At 47.6% G+C, this 22,325-nt stretch overlaps 2 protein-coding genes across 3 annotated transcripts in view; one reads left to right on the forward strand and one right to left on the reverse strand.

The window, feature by feature from the left end:
• The window catches only part of LOC138649680 (gamma-aminobutyric acid receptor subunit pi-like), a 272,373-nt gene extending 257,033 nt beyond the window's left edge, over positions 1-15,340 (reverse strand). The window contains exons 1-2 of the mRNA XM_069740284.1: positions 15,223-15,340; positions 4,208-4,535 (exon numbers count right to left, since the gene is read on the reverse strand). Coding sequence (XP_069596385.1) covers positions 4,208-4,254 — 47 coding nt within the window. The 5' untranslated portion in view covers positions 4,255-4,535; positions 15,223-15,340. The remainder of the gene's footprint in view (positions 1-4,207; positions 4,536-15,222) is intronic.
• Positions 15,341-15,355: 15 nt separating this feature from the next.
• UPF1 (UPF1 RNA helicase and ATPase) overlaps positions 15,356-22,325 on the forward strand; it is a 143,018-nt gene continuing 136,048 nt past the window's right edge. The window contains exon 1 of one of the 2 annotated variants that reach the window (XM_069740264.1): positions 15,356-15,712. In XM_069740264.1, the coding sequence (XP_069596365.1) occupies positions 15,548-15,712 (165 nt within the window). In that variant the 5' untranslated portion in view covers positions 15,356-15,547. The remainder of the gene's footprint in view (positions 15,713-22,325) is intronic. The other variant, XM_069740272.1, reaches the window with a different exon arrangement.

The following is a 22,325-nucleotide window of genomic DNA, read 5'->3' on the forward strand; positions in this document are numbered from 1 at the left end:
AGTCGGTCTGGGTCAGAAAGCTCTGCCCGGTGCAACAATGGTGACAGTCCCGACAGTTCCAGAATTAGCGCAACAGAGGTACTCCTGGTCCGGTTCATCTTCTTACATTCCCCTTCTCTTTTTGCTCGCCATCCCAAGGGCGAGAGTTTCTTTTTTTCACGTTGACACTCTTCTAGTCCTTGAACTATTTGCCGCCAAACAAATTGATCTTGGTTATATCTGTTAGGGGGTATGCCAGCTGTTGCTCGTTCGGAGTGCCGTAAGTTAGAAGTTGAGTGAGTAGTTGAATCAGGCTATACAGGTGAGGACAGAGGTACACCCATTTCCTCTGGAATGGCTGCTTCGGGTACCGCAGGCATTTGCCTCTCTGCTAGATCTACCGGAGGTTGTTCAGGGCCTTCTTCTTCTTCACAATCGACTACAACTGACGGGACCATTTCTGGGACATTTGGCACCTCCTCAACTGAGTCAGGATCTTTGGACAGGCAGGGCCGTAACATATTTTGATGACCTATTCGAGTGGGAGCATTCTTGTCTCTCTCAGGTTGGATCTCGTAGACGGGTCCCTCGGAGATGATTTCTCAGCTTCACCCGATACGGGTTCTTTTCCCACCAGGGCTCCAGTTTATCTCGAGGAAGTTTATCTCATACCAACACATGGTCCTCAGCCTGAAGAGCTGTCCCACGCAGAGGAGCTGTTTCTGTATGTTCCAGTTCCTGAAACCTGGTTTGTACCAGATGATGTAAAGTCTGCAGCCGATGACGATGTTCTCGGACCCAGGTGGACACCCCCGTCCGTGGGTAGTCCTCCTCTGCCTCAATCTAAACCTCAACTCCTTCCAGAGGGGTTCAGGCCCGGACGGGCAGGGTAAGCACTGTTTGTCTTGGCGGCAAAACTCGATTGACAGAAGCTGGAGCAATTAGGGTATGTGCACACGCTGCGGATCCGCAGCAGTTTCCCATGAGTTTACAGTACATTGTAAACCTATGGGAAACGAAATCCGCAGTACACATGCTGCGAAAAAAAACCGCGTGGAAACGCAGCATTTTATTTTCCGCACCATGTCAATTCTTTGTGCGGAATCCGCAGCATTTTTACACCTGCTCCAATAGAAAACTGCAGATGTAAAACCGCAGCAAAATCCGCGATAAATCCGCAGGAAAAACCGCAGCGGTTTTGCACTGCGGATTTATCAAATCCGCTGCGGAAAAATCCACAGAGGATCTTTCAACGTGTGCACATACCCTCACTTTCCCCAGTGTTTTCCCACCGCTGGAGGTTTCTTGGGCTTCAGCCACCCGGATTAACTGCTGAAAAACTCTCCTTTGTGGGGTGCTAGGGCTCCACTGTCTTAGAAACATGTCTGGAGACTTGTTAATAAGAAGACTCTCAAATTCTTTTAGCATGTTCATGCCTAGCGTAACAGTATGTCCTTTATTCGCATCGTCAGCTGTCAGTACCACTCCCTTTCAGCCTAGATCTTTACCACAGACAGTAATGTGCATTCAGTCCACCCCTGCGACCAGGATGGGCAAGTAATTGGCAGCCGTCAACTTGATCACCAGGCCCCATCGCCTCTGTGAAATGTCGACGAAAGTATGCTTCGGGCATCGTGGTCACCTGTGAACCCGTATTGACCAGACAGCGTAAAGCCCGACCATCCATCTCAGCCCAGACAAGAGGATACATGGAAACGAGATTTGTGGGACTTCTAGTACTCCTCGACTGTTCAGGCCTGAGCAGTGTCCCCCAGGCTCGGAGCCCCCTAGTTTAACGGACGTCATTGAAGAGGCCTGCTCTGTCTGGCGCAACCCCGAGCTATATGTCCGTTTTCTCCACAGTTGTAACATGTGGGAGGTCCTTCTCAGCAAGGCATTCTCGCCTCACGACATGGAAGCAGCTCACTTCTGTACCCAGGTAAACTTGGGGTGACTGTGGGTACCTTTTTTGAATCAGCCAACTCTTCGCATATATGCTGGATCTCCTTTCGCAACTCTTCCACCCATTGGGGTGTAGTAGCCATTATCGCAAATACCTCTCCGCTCCGGACCTTCCCCGCCAGAACTGCCACCCCCTGCTTTTGCTCACACCTGCGTACTTCACTCCGTACTTCGGAAAAAGTCATGTGCGGATTCACCCGCAAGCACTCATGTACGGATTCACCCGCAGAGCCTGTTTCAGCAGCACATCTCGCAAGCCTGTCACTAACTGGTCCCGCATTTCTATGTCAGTAGACCTTATGCCTACACCATCTTTCCTAGTAATGGCAGTGTGGATTTCCTGTAGCGCATTCATGTACTGGGTCACCATCTCCCCCTCTCTTTGAACCCGGCAAAACAAGCGCATGCGTAACTCCCCTACGTCCGTGTGGTCCCCATGAGTCTCCTCCAGAATCTGTAATACTTTGTCAAAAGTGTCTCGCACCTGGGGGGGGGTCGAAGCATGACAGAGTCACTTGCTTCCCCATCTAAAGTCATCATGGCAACCTCCGCCTCGAGTGCAGGGGTCATGGGATGCATCCTCATCATTCCCCTGACCCGTTCAGTCCAGCTCTAAAGCATAGTATTATTCCCAGTAAACTTCGGGAGGTTATTTAACATTGCCCCCAGGACTATACTGGACCTAGATCCCCCCCAACAGCTTGGTCTGCTGCCTCCTTGCTGTTGAACGACATCCTGCCGACTACGCCAAATGTAGAATTTCAGGGATCGGGATGTCGTCACGGACAGGAGGCAGATCAAGAGTTAACAAATTTATTAACAGACTAGCTGAAGAGTCAGCGTTGCCTGGCATAGTAACAAACTGTGGTTAGTTATAACAAATTATAATGATCATATTGCACATAAAAACATTTCACATCACATATTCAACATTACAGATTTGCAACACAAATTAACTATGATTACCCAATTATTGATAGAATTTTATTTTCAACTCATTCAAGAGCCTTTTGGTAAACAACAATTTTGGTTTTTCCTTCCGTTGCAAAGATGAACAGATTTCTCACATCATCCCGTCAGCCAGAGCCACCGAACTACTACCCCTAATATCCCAATCATGCCATTAGCCAGAGCCGCCGGACTACCCCTAAGGCCGGCGTCAAACTGGCGTATTGCATCCGATGCGAGAGCATCGGATGCGATATGCTAATGACACTCGGCTCGTGCTCGCAGCAGAACAGCAGCCGAGTGTCATGCGTCTGTGCTCCGATTCTCTCGCACAGGGAGGATTGGAGCACAGCTGCGGAGGAGACGGAGAAATGAATTTCTCCATCTCCTCCATTGCTGGGGTCCGCTTAGAACGCACATCACTCGTATGATATCCGAGTGGTGTGCGCTGTCTCACTCGCACCCATAGGCTTATATGGGTGCGAGTGAGCCGAGAATTTTCCTCGGTCCGAGACAATCGCAGCATGCTGCGATTATCTCGGACCGAGGAAAATGGCCGACAAAAAGTCGGCTGTTGGGAGCTGCCCCATAGCTTAACATTGGTCTGAGTGCAATGCGATTTTTTATCGTATTGCACTCGGCCGTTTAAAACGACAGTGTGATGCCGGCCTAATATCCCACATCATCCCATCAGCCGGAGCCACTGGACCACTACTACCCCTTATATCCCACATCATCCCGTCAGAGCCACCGGATTACTACCCCTAATATTCCACAAAATCCCTTGAGCCAGAGCCACCGGACTACTACCCTTAATATCCCACATCATCCCGTCAGCTAGAGCCACCAGACTACTATCCCTAATATTCCACATCATCCCGTCAGAGCCATCGGATTACTACCCCTAATATTCCACATCATCCTGTCAGAGCCTCCGGATTACTACCCCTAATATTCCACATCATCCTGTCAGAGCCACCGGATTACTACCCCTAATAGTCCACATCATCCTGTCAGCCAAAGCCACCGGACTACTACCCCTAACATCCCACTTCATCCCGTCAGAGCCAACATTGTCAGGTTGGCGCTGTTACATCAATTAAAATGATACCTGGGTTGGAGAAATTCGTCTTGTGTTTCTTTTTTTTAATCTGTGTTTGAAGTTTTAAGTTAAGGTACCGTCACACTCAGCGACGCTACAGCGATATAGACAACGAGCCGATCGCTGCAGCGTCGCTGTTTAGGTCGCTGTAGAGACGTCAAACACGGCAACAGCAGAACGATGCAGGAGCGATCCAGTGACGTATCGGCGACTCACTTATCGTTGTAGCTGGTTGTTAGCTCCATGTAAAACATTGCTGGCATCGTTGCTTTTGCTGTCAAACACGACGATACACGCCGACCTGATGACGAAATAAAGTTCCGGACTTCTAGCTCCGACCAGCGATTTCACAGCGGGATCCAGATCGCTGCTGCGTGTCAAACACAACGAGATCGCTAGCCAGGACGCTGCAACATCACGGATCGTTGTCGTTCTTGTTGGAAAGTTGCTGAGTGTGAAGGTACCTTTAATAAAGTGCTTCATGCCAAAGCGAAGTTCCTGATTCTGGGCTCCCCCTGCAGTTTGTGTCAGAGCAGGGTGATCCCTGTAAGCACAGTAAAAAATTGTGTTATTTTCCAGCTTTACAGAAGAACAATAACACCATAGAAATGATAAGAATAATAGGCATCAGTTACCACAACTGTCTACAAGGAAAACTGTTGCTCATAGCAACCAATCGCAGCTCAGCTTTTTTTTTAAACAGCTCTGGTGAAATTAAAGATGCTTAGTGATTGGTTGGGGCTATGTGGAGTGGGCATGGCTGATACATACACATGCTTAGTGATTGTTTGGGGCTCATTTATATATATAGAGAGATAGATAGATAGATAGTTATACTCTGCTAATGCCTAATTCCACCGAATCCCTGGTCTTCTGTAATAAAACAAAAATAAAAAAACAACAATATTCCCCACCTCTCCGTCGTTCTGTCCCACGCCGTAATCCATGTCTTGCGGATATTTTTTAACCCGGACGGTGCAAGTGAGGCTCCGTTCCCAGCCGGGCCGAATTGCGGTGACCTCAGCACCGTGGGAAAAAGTCAGTGATGCAGTCACAGCAGTTCAGCTCAATGACTTCACAGCAGATCACTGTGAAAAATTCTCACTGTGATTAGTGGTGAAGTCACTGAGCTTGAACTGATGAATGACAGAGAGGTGAGGGACTTTATTGTTTGTTATTTTTGTTTTTATTACAGGAGAAGCGGGATTCAGTGAAATTAGGCATTAGGTGAGAATAACTGTGTTTGTTATTTTTGAATAAAAATCGAAAAGTGTGTTTTGTTTTATTTTTAATAAAATACTTTACACTTGCTGTGTCTTTATTTATCATATAACTATAGGATTAGTAATGGATATGTGTCTTATAGACACCCCTCCATTACTAAGCCATGGGCTTGATGTTACCAGATCACACAAAGGTGACATCAACCTCACAAATATTACCCCACCTTCCACTGCTACAGGGCAAGTGGGAAGAGCCAGGAAAGCGCCAGAATAGGCGCATACAATAGATGTGCCTTTTCTGGGCAGCTGCTGGCTGCTATTTTTAGGCTGTGGTGTGTGTGTTTCAGTATTCATGGCCTCCAGCTTGGCTGGTTGTCAAAAATGGGGTGGAACCCACGCTGTTAAAATTATTGATTTAACCCCTTCGCGCCACGCGCCGTACTAGTACTGCGCTGCCGGCACTGCATTTGTGCCAGCAGCAGTACTAGTACGGCGCACCGATCACCGCGGTCTCGCGCTGAGCGCCGCGGTGATCGGGTGCGGGTGTCAGCTGTATATGACAGCTGACACCCTGCAGCAATGCCCACGATCGGCGGTAGCGCCGATCGCGGGCATTTAACCCCTCTGATGCCGCTGTCAGTAGTGACAGCGGCATAGAGGGGGATCGCGCAGGGACGGGGGCTCCCTGCGCTCTCCCACCGGAGAAACACGATGAGATCGCGTTGCTCCAGTGACCCGGAAGGAGTGCCCGGATCCAAGATGGCCGCCGGACTCCTTCCGGGTCATGAAATGACATGGCTAGCCGGCGCCTGCTGAGAGTTGCTGAGAGCAGGCGCCGGAAAGCCACCTAAGCTTGTCTGTCAGATCGTTGATCTGACAGAGTGCTATGCACACTGTCAGATCAACGATCTGATCTAATACAGTGATGGCCCACCCTGGGACAATGGTAGAAAGTAAAAAAAAAAAAATAGAATGTATAAAAAAAAAAAAAAAAAAAATCGCCAAATAAAGAAAAAAAAAACAAATTTCCCAGTAAATCCATTTATTTATGTAAATAAAAAAAAAACAATAAAAGTACACATATTTGGTATCGCCGCGTCCGTAACGACCCGCTCTATAAAACTATCCCACTAGTTAACCCCTTCAGTGAACACCGCAAAAAAAAAAAAAAAAAAAAACAAGGCAAAAAAAATTGCTTTATTATCATACAGGCGAACAAAAAGTGGAATAACACGCGATCAAAACGACGGATATAAATAACCATGGTACCGCTGAAAACGTCATCTTGTCCCGCAAAAAAAAAGCTGCCATACAGCGTCATCAGCAGAAAAATAAAAAAGTTATAGCTCTCAGAATAAAGCGATGCAAAAACAATTTTTTTTTATATAAAATAGTTTTTATTGTGTAAAAGCGCCAAAACATAAAAAAATGATATAAATGAGGTATCGCTGTAATCGTACTGACCTGAAGAATAAAGCTGCTTTATCAATTTTACCACACGTGGAACGGTATAAATGCCCCCCTAAAAGAATTTCAGGAATTGCTGGTTTTTGTTCATTCCGCCTCATAAAAATCGGAATAAAAAGCGATCAAAAAATGTCATCTGCCCGAAAATGTTACCAATAATAACGTCAACTCGTCCCGCAAAAAACAAGATCTCACATGACTCTGTGGGCCAAAATATGGATAAATTATAGCTCTCAAAATGTGGTGATGCAAAAACTATTTTTTGCAATAAAAAGCGTCTTTTAGTGTGTGACAGCTGCCAACCCTAAAAATCCGCCAAAAAAACCGCTATAAAAGTAAATCAAACCCCCCTTCATCACCCCCTTAGTTAGGGAAAAATAATAAAATGTAAAAAAAAATGTATTTATTTCCATTTTCCCATTAGGGTTAGGGCTAGTGTTAGGACTAGGGTTAGGGCTAGGGTTAGGGTTGGGGTTGGGGCTAGGGTTACCATTGGGATTAGGGTTAGGGGTGTGTTTGGATTAGGGTTTCAGTTAGAATTGGGGGGTTTCCACTGTTTCGGCACATCAGGGGCTCTCCAAACGCGACATGGCGTCCGATCTCAATTCCAGCCAATTCTGCTTTGAAAAACTAAAATACTGCTCCTTCCCTTCCGAGTTCTCCTGTGCGCCCAAACAGTGGTTCCCCCCAACATATGGGTTATCAGCGTTCTCAGGACAAGTTGGACAACAACTTTTGGGGTCCAATTTGTCCTGTTACCCTTGGGAAAAAAAAAAACCTGGGGGCTAAAATATCATTTTCGTGGAAAAAAAAATATTTTTTTATTTTCACGGCTCTGCGTTATAAACTGTAGTGAAACACTTGTTGGTTCAAAGTTCTCACAACATACCTAGATAAGTTCCTTGGGGGGTCTAGTTTCCAATATGGGGTCACTTGTGGGGGGTTTCTACTGTTTAGGTACATCAGGGGCTCTGCAAATGCAACATGACGCCTGCAGACCAATCCATCTAAGTCTGCATTTCAAACGGCGCTCCTTCCCTTCCGAGTTCTCCTGTGCGCCCAAACAGTGGTTCCCCCCAACATATGGGGTATCAGCGTTCTCAGGACAAGTTTGACAACAACTTTTGGGGTCTAATTTGTCCTGTTACCCTTGGAAAAATAAAAACGTGGGGGCTAAAATATCATTTTCGTGGAAAAAAAAATATTTTTTATTTTCACGGCTCTGCGTTATAAACTGTAGTGAAACACTTGTTGGTTCAAAGCTCTCACAACACATCTAGATAAGTTCCTTGGGGGGTCTAGTTTCCAATATGGGGTCACTTGTGGGGGGTTTCTACTGTTTAGGTACATCAGGGGCTCTGCAAATGCAACATGACACCTGCAGACCATTCCATCTAAGTCTGCATTTCAAACGGCGCTCTTTCCCTTCCGAGCTCTGCCGTGCACTCAAACGGTGGTTCCCCCCAACATATGGGGTATCAGCGTACTCAGGACAAATTGGACAATAACTTTTGTGGTCCAATTTCTCCTGTTACCCTTGGCGAAAAAAAAAATTGCGGGCTAAAACATCATTTTGTGGAAAGAAAAAATGATTTTTTAATTTTCACACCGCTACATTCTAAACTTTAGTGAAACAATTGGGGGTTAAAAGTGCTCACCACACATCTAGATTAGTTCCTTAGGGGGTCTACTTTCCAAAATGGTGTCACTTGTGGGGGTTTCCACAACTTTTGTGGTCCAATTTCTCCTGTTACCCTTGGTAAAATGAAACAAATTGGACCTGAAGTAAAAATTTTGTGAAAAAAAAGTTAAATGTTCAATTTTTTTAAACATTCAAAAAATTCCTGTGAAGCACCTGAAGGGTTAATAAACTTTTTGAATGTGGTTTTGAGTACCTTGAGGGGTGCAGTTTTTAGAATGGTGTCACTTTTGGGCATTTTCTGTCACTTCAAGTGTGAGGTGGTCCGTAAAAAAAATGGTTTTGCAAATTTTGTTGCAAAAATGAGAAATCGCTGGTCAACTTTTAACCCTTATAACTCCCTAACAAAAAAAAATTATGTTTCCAAAATTGTGCTGATGTACAGCAGACATGTGGGAAATGTTGTTTATTAACTATATTGTGTGATATAACTCTCTAATTTAAGGGCATAAAAACTAAAAGTTTGAAAATTGCTAATATTTCATAATTTCTGACAAATTTTTGTTTTTTTCACAAATAAATGCAAGTCATATCGAAGAAGTTTTACCACTTTCATGAAGTACAATATGTCACGAGAAAACAATGTCAGAATCACCAAAATCTGTTGAAGCGTTTCAGAGTTATGACCTCATAAAGTGACAGTGGTCAGAATTGTAAAAATTGGCCCTATCACTTAGGTGAAAACAGGCTTTGGGGTGAAGGGGTTAAACAGCGTAGGGACTCCTGTATTCTTGATAACTAACCTTGCTAAGGCTGACAGCTGAGGACTGCAGCCCAAGGCTGTCAGTTTTGCCTGGCTGGTTATAGAAAATACAGAGGAACTCACACTGGATTTTTTTTTCACTTACCGGATATACTCGAGTATAAGCCGAGATTTTCAGCCCAAATTTTTGGGCTGAAAGTGCCCCTCTCGGCTTATACTCGAGTCACGGTGGGTGGCAGGGTCGGTGGGTGAGGGGGAGAGGGCGCTGAGGCATACTTACCTAGTCCCGGCGATCCTGGCGCTCCCCCTGCCGTCCCACGGTCTTCGGGTGCTGCAGCTCTTCCCCTCTTCAGCGGTCACGTGGGACCGCTCATTAGAAAAATGAATATGGACTCCACTCCCATAGGGGTGGAGCCGCATATTCATTTCTCTAATCAGCGGTAACGGTGACTGCCGATAGAGGAAGAGGCTGCGGCACCGAAGACCGTGTGACAGGCAGGGGCAGCGTCAGGAGCGGCGGGACGAGGTGAGTATTTTATATTCACCTGTCCGCGTTCCAGCTGCCGGGCGTCGCTCCATCTTCCCGGCGTCTCTCCGCACTGACTGTGCAGGTCAGAGGGTGCGATGACGCATATAGTGTGCGCGGCGCCCTCTGCCTGATCAGTCAGAGCGGAGAGACGTCGGGACCGGACGCTGGGAGCTGCAAGCAAGAGAGGTGAGTATGGCCTTTTTTTTTTTTTTTTATTGCAGCAGTAGCAATGGCAGAGCTTTATATGGTACATCAATGGGGCAATAATAAACGGTGCAGAGCACTATATGGCACAGCTATGGGACAATAATGAATGGTGCAGAGCACTGTATGGGGCACAGCTATGGGGCAATAATGAACGGTGCAGAGCACTATATGGCACAGCTATGGGACAATAATGAACGGTGCAGAGCACTATATGGCACAGCTATGGGGCAATAATGAATGGTGCAGAGCACTATATGGCACAGCTATGGGGCAATAATGAACGGTGCAGAGCACTATATGGCACAGCTATGGGGCAATAATGAACGGTGCAGAGCACTATATGGCACAGCTATGGGGCAATAATGAATGGTGCAGAGCACTATATGGCAGAGCTATGGGGCAATAATGAATGGTGCAGAGCACTATATGGCACAGCTATGGGGCAATAATGAATGGTGCAGAGCACTATATGGCACAGCTATGGGGCAATAATGAATGGTGCAGAGCACTATATGGCAGAGCTATGGGGCAATAATGAATGGTGCAGAGCACTATATGGCACAGCTATGGGGCAATAATGAATGGTGCAGAGCACTATATGGCACAGCTATGGGGCAATAATGAATGGTGCAGAGCACTATATGGCACAGCTATGGGACAATAATGAACGGTGCAGAGCACTATATGGCACAGCTATGGGGCAATAATGAACGGTGCAGAGCACTATATGGCACAGCTATGGGGCAATAATGAATGGTGCAGAGCACTATATGGCACAGCTATGGGGCAATAATGAACGGTGCAGAGCACTATATGGCACAGCTATGGGACAATAATGAACGGTGCAGAGCACTATATGGCACAGCTATGGGGAAATAATGAATGGTGCAGAGCACTATATGGCACAGCTATGGGGCAATAATAAATGGTGCAGAGCACTATATGGCACAGCTATGGGGCAATAATGAATGGTGCAGAGCACTATATGGCACAGCTATGGGGCAATAATGAATGGTGCAGAGCACTATATGGCACAGCTATGGGACAATAATGAACGGTGCAGAGCACTATATGGCACAGCTATGGGGCAATAATGAATGGTGCAGAGCACTATATGGCAGAGCTATGGGGCAATAATGAATGGTGCAGAGCACTATATGGCACAGCTATGGGGCAATAATGAATGGTGCAGAGCACTATATGGCACAGCTATGGGGCAATAATGAATGGTGCAGAGCACTATATGGCACAGCTATGGGACAATAATGAACGGTGCAGAGCACTATATGGCACAGCTATGGGGCAATAATGAATGGTGCAGAGCACTATATGGCACAGCTATGGGGCAATAATGAATGGTGCAGAGCACTATATGGCACAGCTATGGGGAAATAATGAATGGTGCAGAGCACTATATGGCACAGCTATGAGGCAATAATGAATGGTGCAGAGCACTATATGGCACAGCTATGGGGCAATAATGAACGGTGCAGAGCACTATATGGCACAGCTATGGGGCAATAATGAACGGTGCAGAGCACTATATGGCACAGCTATGGGGAAATAATGAATGGTGCAGAGCACTATATGGCACAGCTATGAGGCAATAATGAACGGTGCAGAGCACTATATGGCACAGCTATGGGACAATAATGAATGGTGCAGAGCACTATATGGCACAGCTATGGGGCAATAATGAACGGTGCAGAGCACTATATGGCAGCTATGGGGCAATAATGAACGGTGCAGAGCACTATATGGCACAGCTATGGGGCAATAATGAACGGTGCAGAGCACTATATGGCACAGCTATGAGGCAATAATGAATGGTGCAGAGCACTATATGGCACAGCTATGGGGCAATAATGAATGGTGCAGAGCACTATATGGCACAGCTATGGGACAATAATGAACGGTGCAGAGCACTATATGGCACAGCTATGGGGAAATAATGAATGGTGCAGAGCACTATATGACACAGCTATGGAACAATAATGAATGGTGCAGAGCACTATATGGCACAGCTATGGGGCAATAATGAATGGTGCAGAGCACTATATGGCACAGCTATGGGGCAATAATGAATGGTGCAGAGCACTATATGGCACAGCTATGGGGCAATAATAAATGGTGCAGAGCACTATATGGCACAGCTATGGGGCAATAATGAACGGTGCAGAGCACTATATGGCACAGCTATGGGGAAATAATGAATGGTGCAGAGCACTATATGGCACAGCTATGGGGCAATAATAAATGGTGCAGAGCACTATATGGCACAGCTATGGGGCAATAATGAATGGTGCAGAGCACTATATGGCACAGCTATGGGGCAATAATGAATGGTGCAGAGCACTATATGGCACAGCTATGGGACAATAATGAACGGTGCAGAGCACTATATGGCACAGCTATGGGGCAATAATGAATGGTGCAGAGCACTATATGGCAGAGCTATGGGGCAATAATGAATGGTGCAGAGCACTATATGGCACAGCTATGGGGCAATAATGAATGGTGCAGAGCACTATATGGCACAGCTATGGGGCAATAATGAATGGTGCAGAGCACTATATGGCACAGCTATGGGACAATAATGAACGGTGCAGAGCACTATATGGCACAGCTATGGGGCAATAATGAATGGTGCAGAGCACTATATGGCACAGCTATGGGGCAATAATGAATGGTGCAGAGCACTATATGGCACAGCTATGGGGAAATAATGAATGGTGCAGAGCACTATATGGCACAGCTATGAGGCAATAATGAATGGTGCAGAGCACTATATGGCACAGCTATGGGGCAATAATGAACGGTGCAGAGCACTATATGGCACAGCTATGGGGCAATAATGAACGGTGCAGAGCACTATATGGCACAGCTATGGGGAAATAATGAATGGTGCAGAGCACTATATGGCACAGCTATGAGGCAATAATGAACGGTGCAGAGCACTATATGGCACAGCTATGGGACAATAATGAATGGTGCAGAGCACTATATGGCACAGCTATGGGGCAATAATGAACGGTGCAGAGCACTATATGGCAGCTATGGGGCAATAATGAACGGTGCAGAGCACTATATGGCACAGCTATGGGGCAATAATGAACGGTGCAGAGCACTATATGGCACAGCTATGAGGCAATAATGAATGGTGCAGAGCACTATATGGCACAGCTATGGGGCAATAATGAATGGTGCAGAGCACTATATGGCACAGCTATGGGACAATAATGAACGGTGCAGAGCACTATATGGCACAGCTATGGGGAAATAATGAATGGTGCAGAGCACTATATGACACAGCTATGGAACAATAATGAATGGTGCAGAGCACTATATGGCACAGCTATGGGGCAATAATGAATGGTGCAGAGCACTATATGGCACAGCTATGGGGCAATAATGAATGGTGCAGAGCACTATATGGCACAGCTATGGGGCAATAATGAATGGTGCAGAGCACTATATGGCACAGCTATGGGGAAATAATGAATGGTGCAGAGCACTATATGGCACAGCTATGAGGCAATAATGAATGGTGCAGAGCACTATATGGCACAGCTATGGGACAATAATGAATGGTGCAGAGCACTATATGGCACAGCTATGGGGCAATAATGAACGGTGCAGAGCACTATATGGCAGCTATGGGGCAATAATGAACGGTGCAGAGCACTATATGGCACAGCTATGGGGCAATAATGAATGGTGCAGAGCACTATATGGCAGAGCTATGGGGCAATAATGAATGGTACAGAGCACTATATGGTACAGCTATGGGGCAATAATGAACGGTGCAGAGCACTATATGGCACAGCTATGGGGAAATAATGAACGGTGCAGAGCACTATATGGCACAGCTATGGGGCAATAATGAACGGTGCAGAGCACTATATGGCACAGCTATGGGGCAATAATGAACGGTGCAGAGCACTATATTGCACAGCTATGGGGCAATAATGAACGGTGCAGAGCACTATATGGCACAGCTATGGGGCAATAATGAACGGTGCAGAGCATTGTATATGGGGCACAGCTTTATATGGAGCATCTATGGGGCAATAATGAACTGTATGGAGCATTATATGGGGCTCCTGATTCAATATGGATATTCAAAAACACTTAACCTACTGCTGTCTCAATTAATTTTACTTTTATTGGTATCTATTTTTATTTTTGACATTAACCGGTAGCTGCTGCATTTTCCACCCAAGGCTTATACTCGAGTCAATAAGTTTTCCCAGTTTTTTGTTGCAAAATTAGGGGGGTCAGCTTATACTCGGGTTGGCTTATACTCGAGTATATACGGTATTTAATTATAGCGCAGGTGGCGGGTGATGAATACTGCCATCAGTTGCCACCTCCTGCCCTCACTAGAATTAGCGGCAGCAGATGTAGCCTGATGGGATTGTTATCACTTGAATATAACTCTCATCATTCTTCCCTGCTTGTGGTTATTGCCGGCAGAGCAGGGGAGAATGACGAGAGCCATCTTCAGGACCCGGCGCCGGGGATCAGCACTAACCGTACTGCTGCTTCTCAGGCTCCGGTGCGTGGGATGTTATGCAGCCCGTGCTGTCAGTAAAAACTGTACGTCAGCATGTTTTGGCCATGGACATGCGATCCGTGGACATACACTGATAGGACGGTGGCCTAAAATAGGTGCAGTTGTGGTGCTGATTTTTCCTACTCATTACAGTATATTTACGCCAGGCAGTTCTGCTGCTTCTTTTCTCTGCAACAAAACCTGCTTTCTTGGCAATAAAGCAGCAGAAAAAAAGCAGGTTTTTCTTGCTGGACTTTTATCAACATTTGTCTCTTGTGCATGCTAATAAAGTTCAGTCACAAAAAAAATCATTCCACTTTATAAGGTTTTGGCACAAAAATGCAGCAAACCCTGCTACCTGCGTTTTTCCACCGCCCATTGCTTCAATGGATGAAAAACTCTGAACGAAGTGACAAGCTCTGTTCCGCAAAATACCGAGGGAAAAACAACCAAGCTGTGTGCATAAAGTCTCTGAAATGTCAGACTTGTGTTCTATAGGAGAAGCAAGCTGAAAATATGCAGAAAGAAACACAGCAAAAAACGCCTAATGTGAACGTAACCTTAGTATGAGGGAAATCTGCAGCAAAAATGTGGAAAGAGCTGACAGGATGCAGCTCGGCAAGGACACGCTCCAGGTGGTGTGACAGGGCCGCACGGTGTGTGGTGACTCTGGGAGGACAGTGTCGCCATGACAGGACCACAGAAGCTCTGAGCGCAGTAATATTGGCCTGCACTCATTATTGGCGCGGGGATAATGGGGGTGGGGCGGCTGGGCCGTTCTGGCCAGAACTATGGGAAACAGTCACCTGGAAGCTGTTCAGAGCCTGACCGCTAGGGGGCACACGCACCTTCCAGTGATGGCGGCCCTCACAGCACGGTCTCCCTCTACAACCAGCGCTGAAATCACCGCCAAGAAAGTTCCTGTTGCCCATAGTAACGGGGAGGGGTACGTACGGTTGCGTGCGCAGGACGTCACATTTTGGCGCAGGCGCGCAGCTCTCCTGCGCGGCGGCGTGTGACGTCAATTGCGGTGGAGGGTGCTGGATCTCTTGCGGCTGCTCGGAGTGCCCGCGCTCGGTGACGGTGTAACGTGAGCAGTTAGAGGTCGAATCCCGTTCCTCAGCTCCCCAGAGGGTTCCACAGTCGCTGGAGCCGCTTCCGAGCCGGTACATCATGAGCGTGGAGGCGTACGGGCCTAGCTCGCAGACTCTCACCTTCCTGGACACGGAGGAGGCCGAGCTGCTGGGGGCCGACACTCAGGGCTCCGAGTTCGAGTTCACCGACTTCACGTTGCCCAGCCAGACCCAGGGGCAGACCCCGAGCCAGCTGGACGGGCAGGTAAGTGCGGCGCTTCCGGGATGTGGGAGAGCGGCCTGCGGGGCAGAGCCTGTCACTGGCTGCCTGTCACTGCCTGCCTCTAGCTCCACGTGGCGCTGTTCACACTGCTGCGGCAGGAGTGCGCGTGGAGGAGGCTGGCAGGAGTGCGCGTGGAGGAGGCTGGCGGGAGTGCGCGTGGAGGAGGCTGGCAGGAGTGCGCGTGGAGGAGGCTGGCGGGAGGGCGCGTGGAGGAGGCTGGCGGGAGTGCGCGTGGAGGAGGCTGGCGGGAGTGCGCGTGGAGGAGGCTGGCGGGAGTGCGCGTGGAGGAGGCTGGCGGGAGTGCGCGTGGAGGAGGCTGGCGGGAGTGCGCGTGGAGGAGGCTGGCGGGAGGGCGCGTGGAGGAGGCTGGCGGGAGTGCGCGTGGAGGAGGCTGGCGGGAGGGCGCGTGGAGGAGGCTGGCGGGAGGGCGCGTGGAGGAGGCTGGCGGGAGGGCGCGTGGAGGAGGCTGGCGGGAGGGCGCGTGGAGGAGGCTGGCGGGAGGGCGCGTGGAGGAGGCTGGCGGGAGGGCGCGTGGAGGAGGCTGGCGGGAGGGCGCGTGGAGGAGGCTGGCGGGAGGGCGCGTGGAGGAGGCTGGCGGGAGGGCGCGTGGAGGAGGCTGGCGGGAGGGCGCGTGGAGGAGGCTGGCGGGAGGGCGCGTGGAGGAGGCTGGCGGTGCCCTGCTGCCGCAGGAGTGGCCCTGGAGGAGACTGGTGGTGTCCTGAATCTATTTTCAAGTAATGATATGCCTGCGGGACGGCCTGTGGGGGGCTTCATGTGGTGCTCTGATTATAGTCATCTGTATGGCTTCTGACAGGTCACTGATCCCTCCCTGACCTGCCCCCTATAGTTTACATACTGAATCTATATATATATATATATATATATATATATATATATATAAAATTGTCTAAGGGGTACTTCTATCTGTCTCGGAAATCCCGCGTCGCTGATTGATCTCACCAGCTTCCTGTCCTGTCTGCCGCGACCAATCAGCGATGGGCACAGTCCGGCCGAGAATTAGTCCCTCCCTATTTTAGTCCAGTCAGTGCCCGGTGCCCGCTCCATACTCCCGTCCAGTCCCCGCTCACACAGGGTTAATGCCAGCGTTAACGGACCGCGTTATGCCGCTGGTAACGCACTCTGTTACCACCGCTATTAACCCTGTGTGACCAACTTTTTACTATTGATGCTGCCTATGCAGTATCAATAGTAAAAAGATCTAATGTTAAAAATAATAAAACAAAAAAATGCTATTCTCACCTTCCGTCGTCCGCCGAGACGCGTGCGGTTTAAGCCAGCTTCCGTTCCCAGAGATGCATTGCGAAATTACCCAGAAGACTTAGCGGTCTCGCGAGACCACTAAGTCATCTGGGTAATTTCGCAATGCATCCTGGGAATGGAAGATGGCAGCAGCCGCGCGCGTCTCGGCACAGCTTCGCTGGATCCTGGCGGGTGAGTATATAACTATTTTTTATTTTAAATAGTTTTTTTTTTAACAGGGATATGGTGCCCACACTGCTGTATACTAAGTGGGCTGTGTTATATACCGCGTGGCTGCTATATACTACGTGCCCACTGTTATATACTATGTGGCCAGTGTTAGATACTTTGGGGGCTGTGTTACATACTGTTTGGCCTGTGTTATATACTGCGTACCCTGTATTAACGCATCAGGTATTCTACAATATGTATGTATATAGCAGCCACATAGTATATAGCACAGGCCACGTAGTATTTGCTATATACTACGTGGCCTGTGCTATATACTACGTGGCCTGTGCTATATACTACGTGGCCTGTGCTATATACTACGTGGCCTGTGCTATATACTACGTGGCCTGTGCTATATACTACGTGGCCTGTGCTATATACTACGTGGCCTGTGCTATATACTACGTGGCCTGTGCTATATACTACGTGGCCTGTGCTATATACTACGTGGCCTGTGCTATATACTACGTGGCCTGTGCTATATACTACGTGGCCTGTGCTATATACTACGTGGCCTGTGCTATATACTACGTGGCCTGTGCTATATACTACGTGGCCTGTGCTATATACATACATATTCTAGAATACCTGATGCGTTAGAATCGGGCCACCATCTAGTAGTATATATAGATACTGGAAACCAAACCCTTCTGCAGGCAGGCTCTGGCCGTATCACCTGCGCTGCAGCATAATCGCATATGTACTGTGTATATAATTGTTTGCGGTTCAAATCCAATTGATAATGACGCCTGCGCAAGTAGTAGATATCTGTGTGTATTGAGACTACTGCGCAGGCAGCACCATGTTCCTAGAGAGAAAAAAAAAGTCCTTCTCCAAGATGGCGCCTCCTGCGCAGTAGCAGTTATCAGATCACTTCTATATACACCGATATCTGCTATAGTGCAGGTGCGGCGGGCGCCATTTTCTAATGGATTTTTTGTGTGCAATATGAGGATAACCTCCACCATAATAGTTATATGCACATTACATGCGATCTGCTGCAGGGTAGGTGCCACGGCCAGTGCCTGCCTGTAGAAGGGTTTTTTTTTCAGTATGTACGGTATATATAATATTCATTGTTAAAGGGAACCTGTCACCCCGTTTTTTCAGATTGAGATATAAATACTGTTAAATAGGGCCTGAGCTGTGCGTTACTATAGTGTATGTAGTGTACCCTGATTCCCCACCTATGCTGCGAAATACATTGCCAAAGTCGCCATTTTCGCCTGTCAATCAGGCTGGTCTGGTCAGGTGGGCGTGGTGACATCGCTCTTTTCTTCCCCAGCTTTCCGTTGGTGGCGTAGTGGTGTGCGCATGTCGCAGTGACGAATCCACTGCGCGCACGTGAAGAAGCAGCGCGCGATCTGCGCTATTACCCCCTGTCATCGGTGGGGGCGGCCATCTTCCTGGGGCCGCGCGTGCGCAGATGGAGTGCTCTGCTGCACGGAGCTTCAGGAAAATGGCCGCGGGATGCCGCGCGTGCGCAGAAGAGATCGCGGCGGCCATTTTCCCAAAGCCGAGTGCAGCAGAGCACTCCATCTGCGCACCCGCGGCCCCAGGAAGATGGCCGCCCCCACCGATGACAGGGGGTAATAGCGCAGATCGCGCGCTGCTTCTTCACGTGCGCGCAGTGGATTCGTCACTGCGACATGCGCACACCACTACGCCACCAACGGAAAGCTGGGGAAGAAAAGAGCGATGTCACCACGCCCACCTGACCAGACCAGCCTGATTGACAGGCGAAAACGGCGACTTTGGTAATGTATTTCGCAGCATAGGTGGGGAATCAGGGTACACTACATACACTATTGTAACGCACAGCGCAGGCCCTATTTAACAGTATTTATATCTCAATCTGAAAAAACGGGGTGACAGGTTCCCTTTAAGTAGGAGGCAGGTCAGTGACCTGTCAGCAGGCTGCATTATGAATACCTAATCAGAGCACCCCATGAAGCCCCCCCACAGGCCGCCCCTGGGCAGGAGCATATCATTAACTCAAAACTGAAAATACAGATTACACAACAACCACATGACGGATTTCATCACCGGGTATCATTGTAATCAGTATAACCGCGCCGACCTGACACTGTAGGTTAGTCGGCACAATCCTGCTGACCGGTTCCCTTGAAGACCTTTACGTCAACGTACAAATTCTCTTGTGAAACCGTATGACAGGTGAAAGCTGTGCTGAAAGAATTAAAGGGTTTGTCCAGTTATAACAAGTTATCTGTCCAGGTCTTTGTTCTGCTGATCAGTTCAGGTCTCAGCAATCAGACCTCCTCACATCAACAAATTTTGACTGGACAACCCCTTTGAAGACGCACACAGTATTGATGAGCAAATGTGCTCGGATAAGACGTTATCCAAGCGTGCTCGTGTGGTAACAGTGCCTTTGGCATCTGCGCGGCTGCATTTTTCACTACTGTTAGACAGCCACTATACACGAAGGGATTGCCTAACAAACAGCTCCACATTCAAGAGATGTGCTCCAGCTTCATTCCATGCCGGGGTGGACTTACTATTGGTGCATCCTGTACCGGGATCTAGTGGGTAAGCCCCCCATGAGGTAGAATGGAGGGTCCATAAGTGAAATAAGGAAGCGTGCCCACGATCAGGAACTGCTGCGGGTTTGACACTGCACAAGGTGGCTCTTTTTAATTACAAACGCCTGGGGGGGGACAGGTTCCCTTTAACCCCTTAGTGACGGAGCCAAATTTTTGAAATCTGACAAGTGTCACTTTATGTGGTAATAACTCTGCAACGCTTCAACAAAATCCCAGTGATTTTGAGACAGTTTTTTCGTGACACATTATACTTTATGATAATGGTAAATTTAGGTCAATATGTTTTGTGTTTATTTATGAAAAATATCAAAAATTTGAGAAAAATGCTAAAAAATTAGCAATTTTCAAAATTTGAATGATTATCCCTTTAAGCCAGATGGTCATACCACAAAAAAAATTAATAAATAACATTTCCCACATGTCGGCTTTACATCAGCATCATTTGTAAAATGTTCTTTTATTTTGATAGTATTTTAGGAGGTTTAAAAATGTAGCAGTAATTTTTCATTTCTTCAAGGAAATTTACTAAATTTATTTTTTTAGGGACTTAAACATGTTTGAAGTGACTTTAGGGGTCTCATATATTGGGAAACCCCCAAACGTGATACCATTTTAAAAACAGCACCCCCTGACATATCAAAAACTGCTGTCAGGTAGGTTATTAACAATTCAGGTGCTTTACAGGAATTAATGCAAAGTGGCATGACAGAAATGAAAATGTGTATTTTTACCACCTAAATGCCTCTAACTTTTGAACAGATTACTACAGCAATCAGACTCTAAGGCCGCTATTTGGTCATGAATTGCCACCGCAAACATCAGGACCACAAAATCATGATCTGAGGGCACCAATTGGGATAAATAGGAAGCCACCACACTCTGTTAACCATTTATAATGATGTAGTCACTATGTACAGCAGCATCTAAGGGGTTAAACAGATTTGGACGGTGCAAACACTGATCGTGGCTGATGCAGAAAGTTGTCCGCTATAGTGCACAACCGACGGATGCTGGATTGTTAACTGTATGGGGAGGCTATTCTCTTATATCTCAGGTCAGTTAAAAGGCGTATTGGCGGTCATTAAGGGGTTAAGGGGCCACATGTTACAGCATAGTGGATGGGATTTCTTGAAATCCCTTGTCCACTATGTGTGTATGTGCACCTGCTGCGGGTCACCCGTGGACACTGACATGTGGCGTGTCTCTCAGGGGTGCAGCAATATATTGAACGCGGTAAATGCGCACGGTTCAGTGACCACATGCGGCTTTACCTGCATTCAAAAGAAGATAGGGCTTTGGATGCAGTGAACATGCTCTGCTACTTCCGGATCGTGGGCACGTACCCTAAGTGCCCATCCTTGTATTTAGTTTTAGTTTCACTTCTTACATTCGTGTACATACTGTCACATGTTGCTTTTTGTGACCTGTCTGCTTAGAAATGCCGTACAGTCTATGGATGTTTTGTATTAGAACAGGAGGAGACGAGCATATCGCTGTATGGTTTTTGGGGTGAGATTTTGAATAACTTGCATTTTATACATTTACATCTTCTCTTTCTGGTAACTGCATTTCAAACTGACAGGTTCCTTTAAAAATAAAATCTTGGTGATGCACTAAAGTGAGCAAAACACAAGTTTACCTTCATAATTAAAAAAAAATATATAGGAATGGTAGCCCATGAGCATTGTTTATCCAGGGGAAAATCTTGAAATATTTCTTGTACTCTGTTCACATTTACTTTTATACCATTCACCCTAACATGCAACTATAGTATATCCCAGAGCTGTTTGTGACGTATTTTATACCCGTTGCTATATAACCTATGGCATAAACAGAGAGCATTCAAGGGCTTTGGTTGTCATTCTCTTCGCTGCCAATGTCCATGGTATTTCAGTGGCTTGGTTTTCAGTGCATCTTAGTTATTCTGTGATAAGATGCCTGCTTTTGTTTGCTATACAAGTAGGTAGATTTCAGTTCTCTGCAAATCCTAGTTGACAACTCTTGTGCAGTCTGCCGTAGTAGTCAGGACTTGGCGTTCTACCAGTATGTATATACACATCAGCATAGGCCTGTCCGACCGTTTACTGGGATATTCCTGTCTCTTATTGAGGGATGCACAGCTACAGCAATATATATATATACTAGATGGTGGCCCGATTCTAACGCATCGGGTATTCTAGAATATGCCCGGCCACGCAGTATGTTGCCCGGCCACGCAGTATGTTGCCCGGCCACGCAGTATGTTGCCCGGCCACGCAGTATGTTGCCCGGCCACGCAGTATGTTGCCCGGCCACGCAGTATGTTGCCCGGCCACGCAGTATGTTGCCCGGCCACGCAGTATGTTGCCCGGCCACGCAGTATGTTGCCCGGCCACGCAGTATGTTGCCCGGCCACGCAGTATGTTGCCCGGCCACGCAGTATGTTGCCCGGCCACGCAGTATGTTGCCCGGCCACGCAGTATGTTGCCCGGCCACGCAGTATGTTGCCCGGCCACGCAGTATGTTGCCCGGCCACGCAGTATGTTGCCCGGCCACGCAGT

This window comes from Ranitomeya imitator, chromosome 1 (assembly GCF_032444005.1).
Source record: "Ranitomeya imitator isolate aRanImi1 chromosome 1, aRanImi1.pri, whole genome shotgun sequence".
NCBI lineage: Eukaryota > Metazoa > Chordata > Amphibia > Anura > Dendrobatidae > Ranitomeya > Ranitomeya imitator.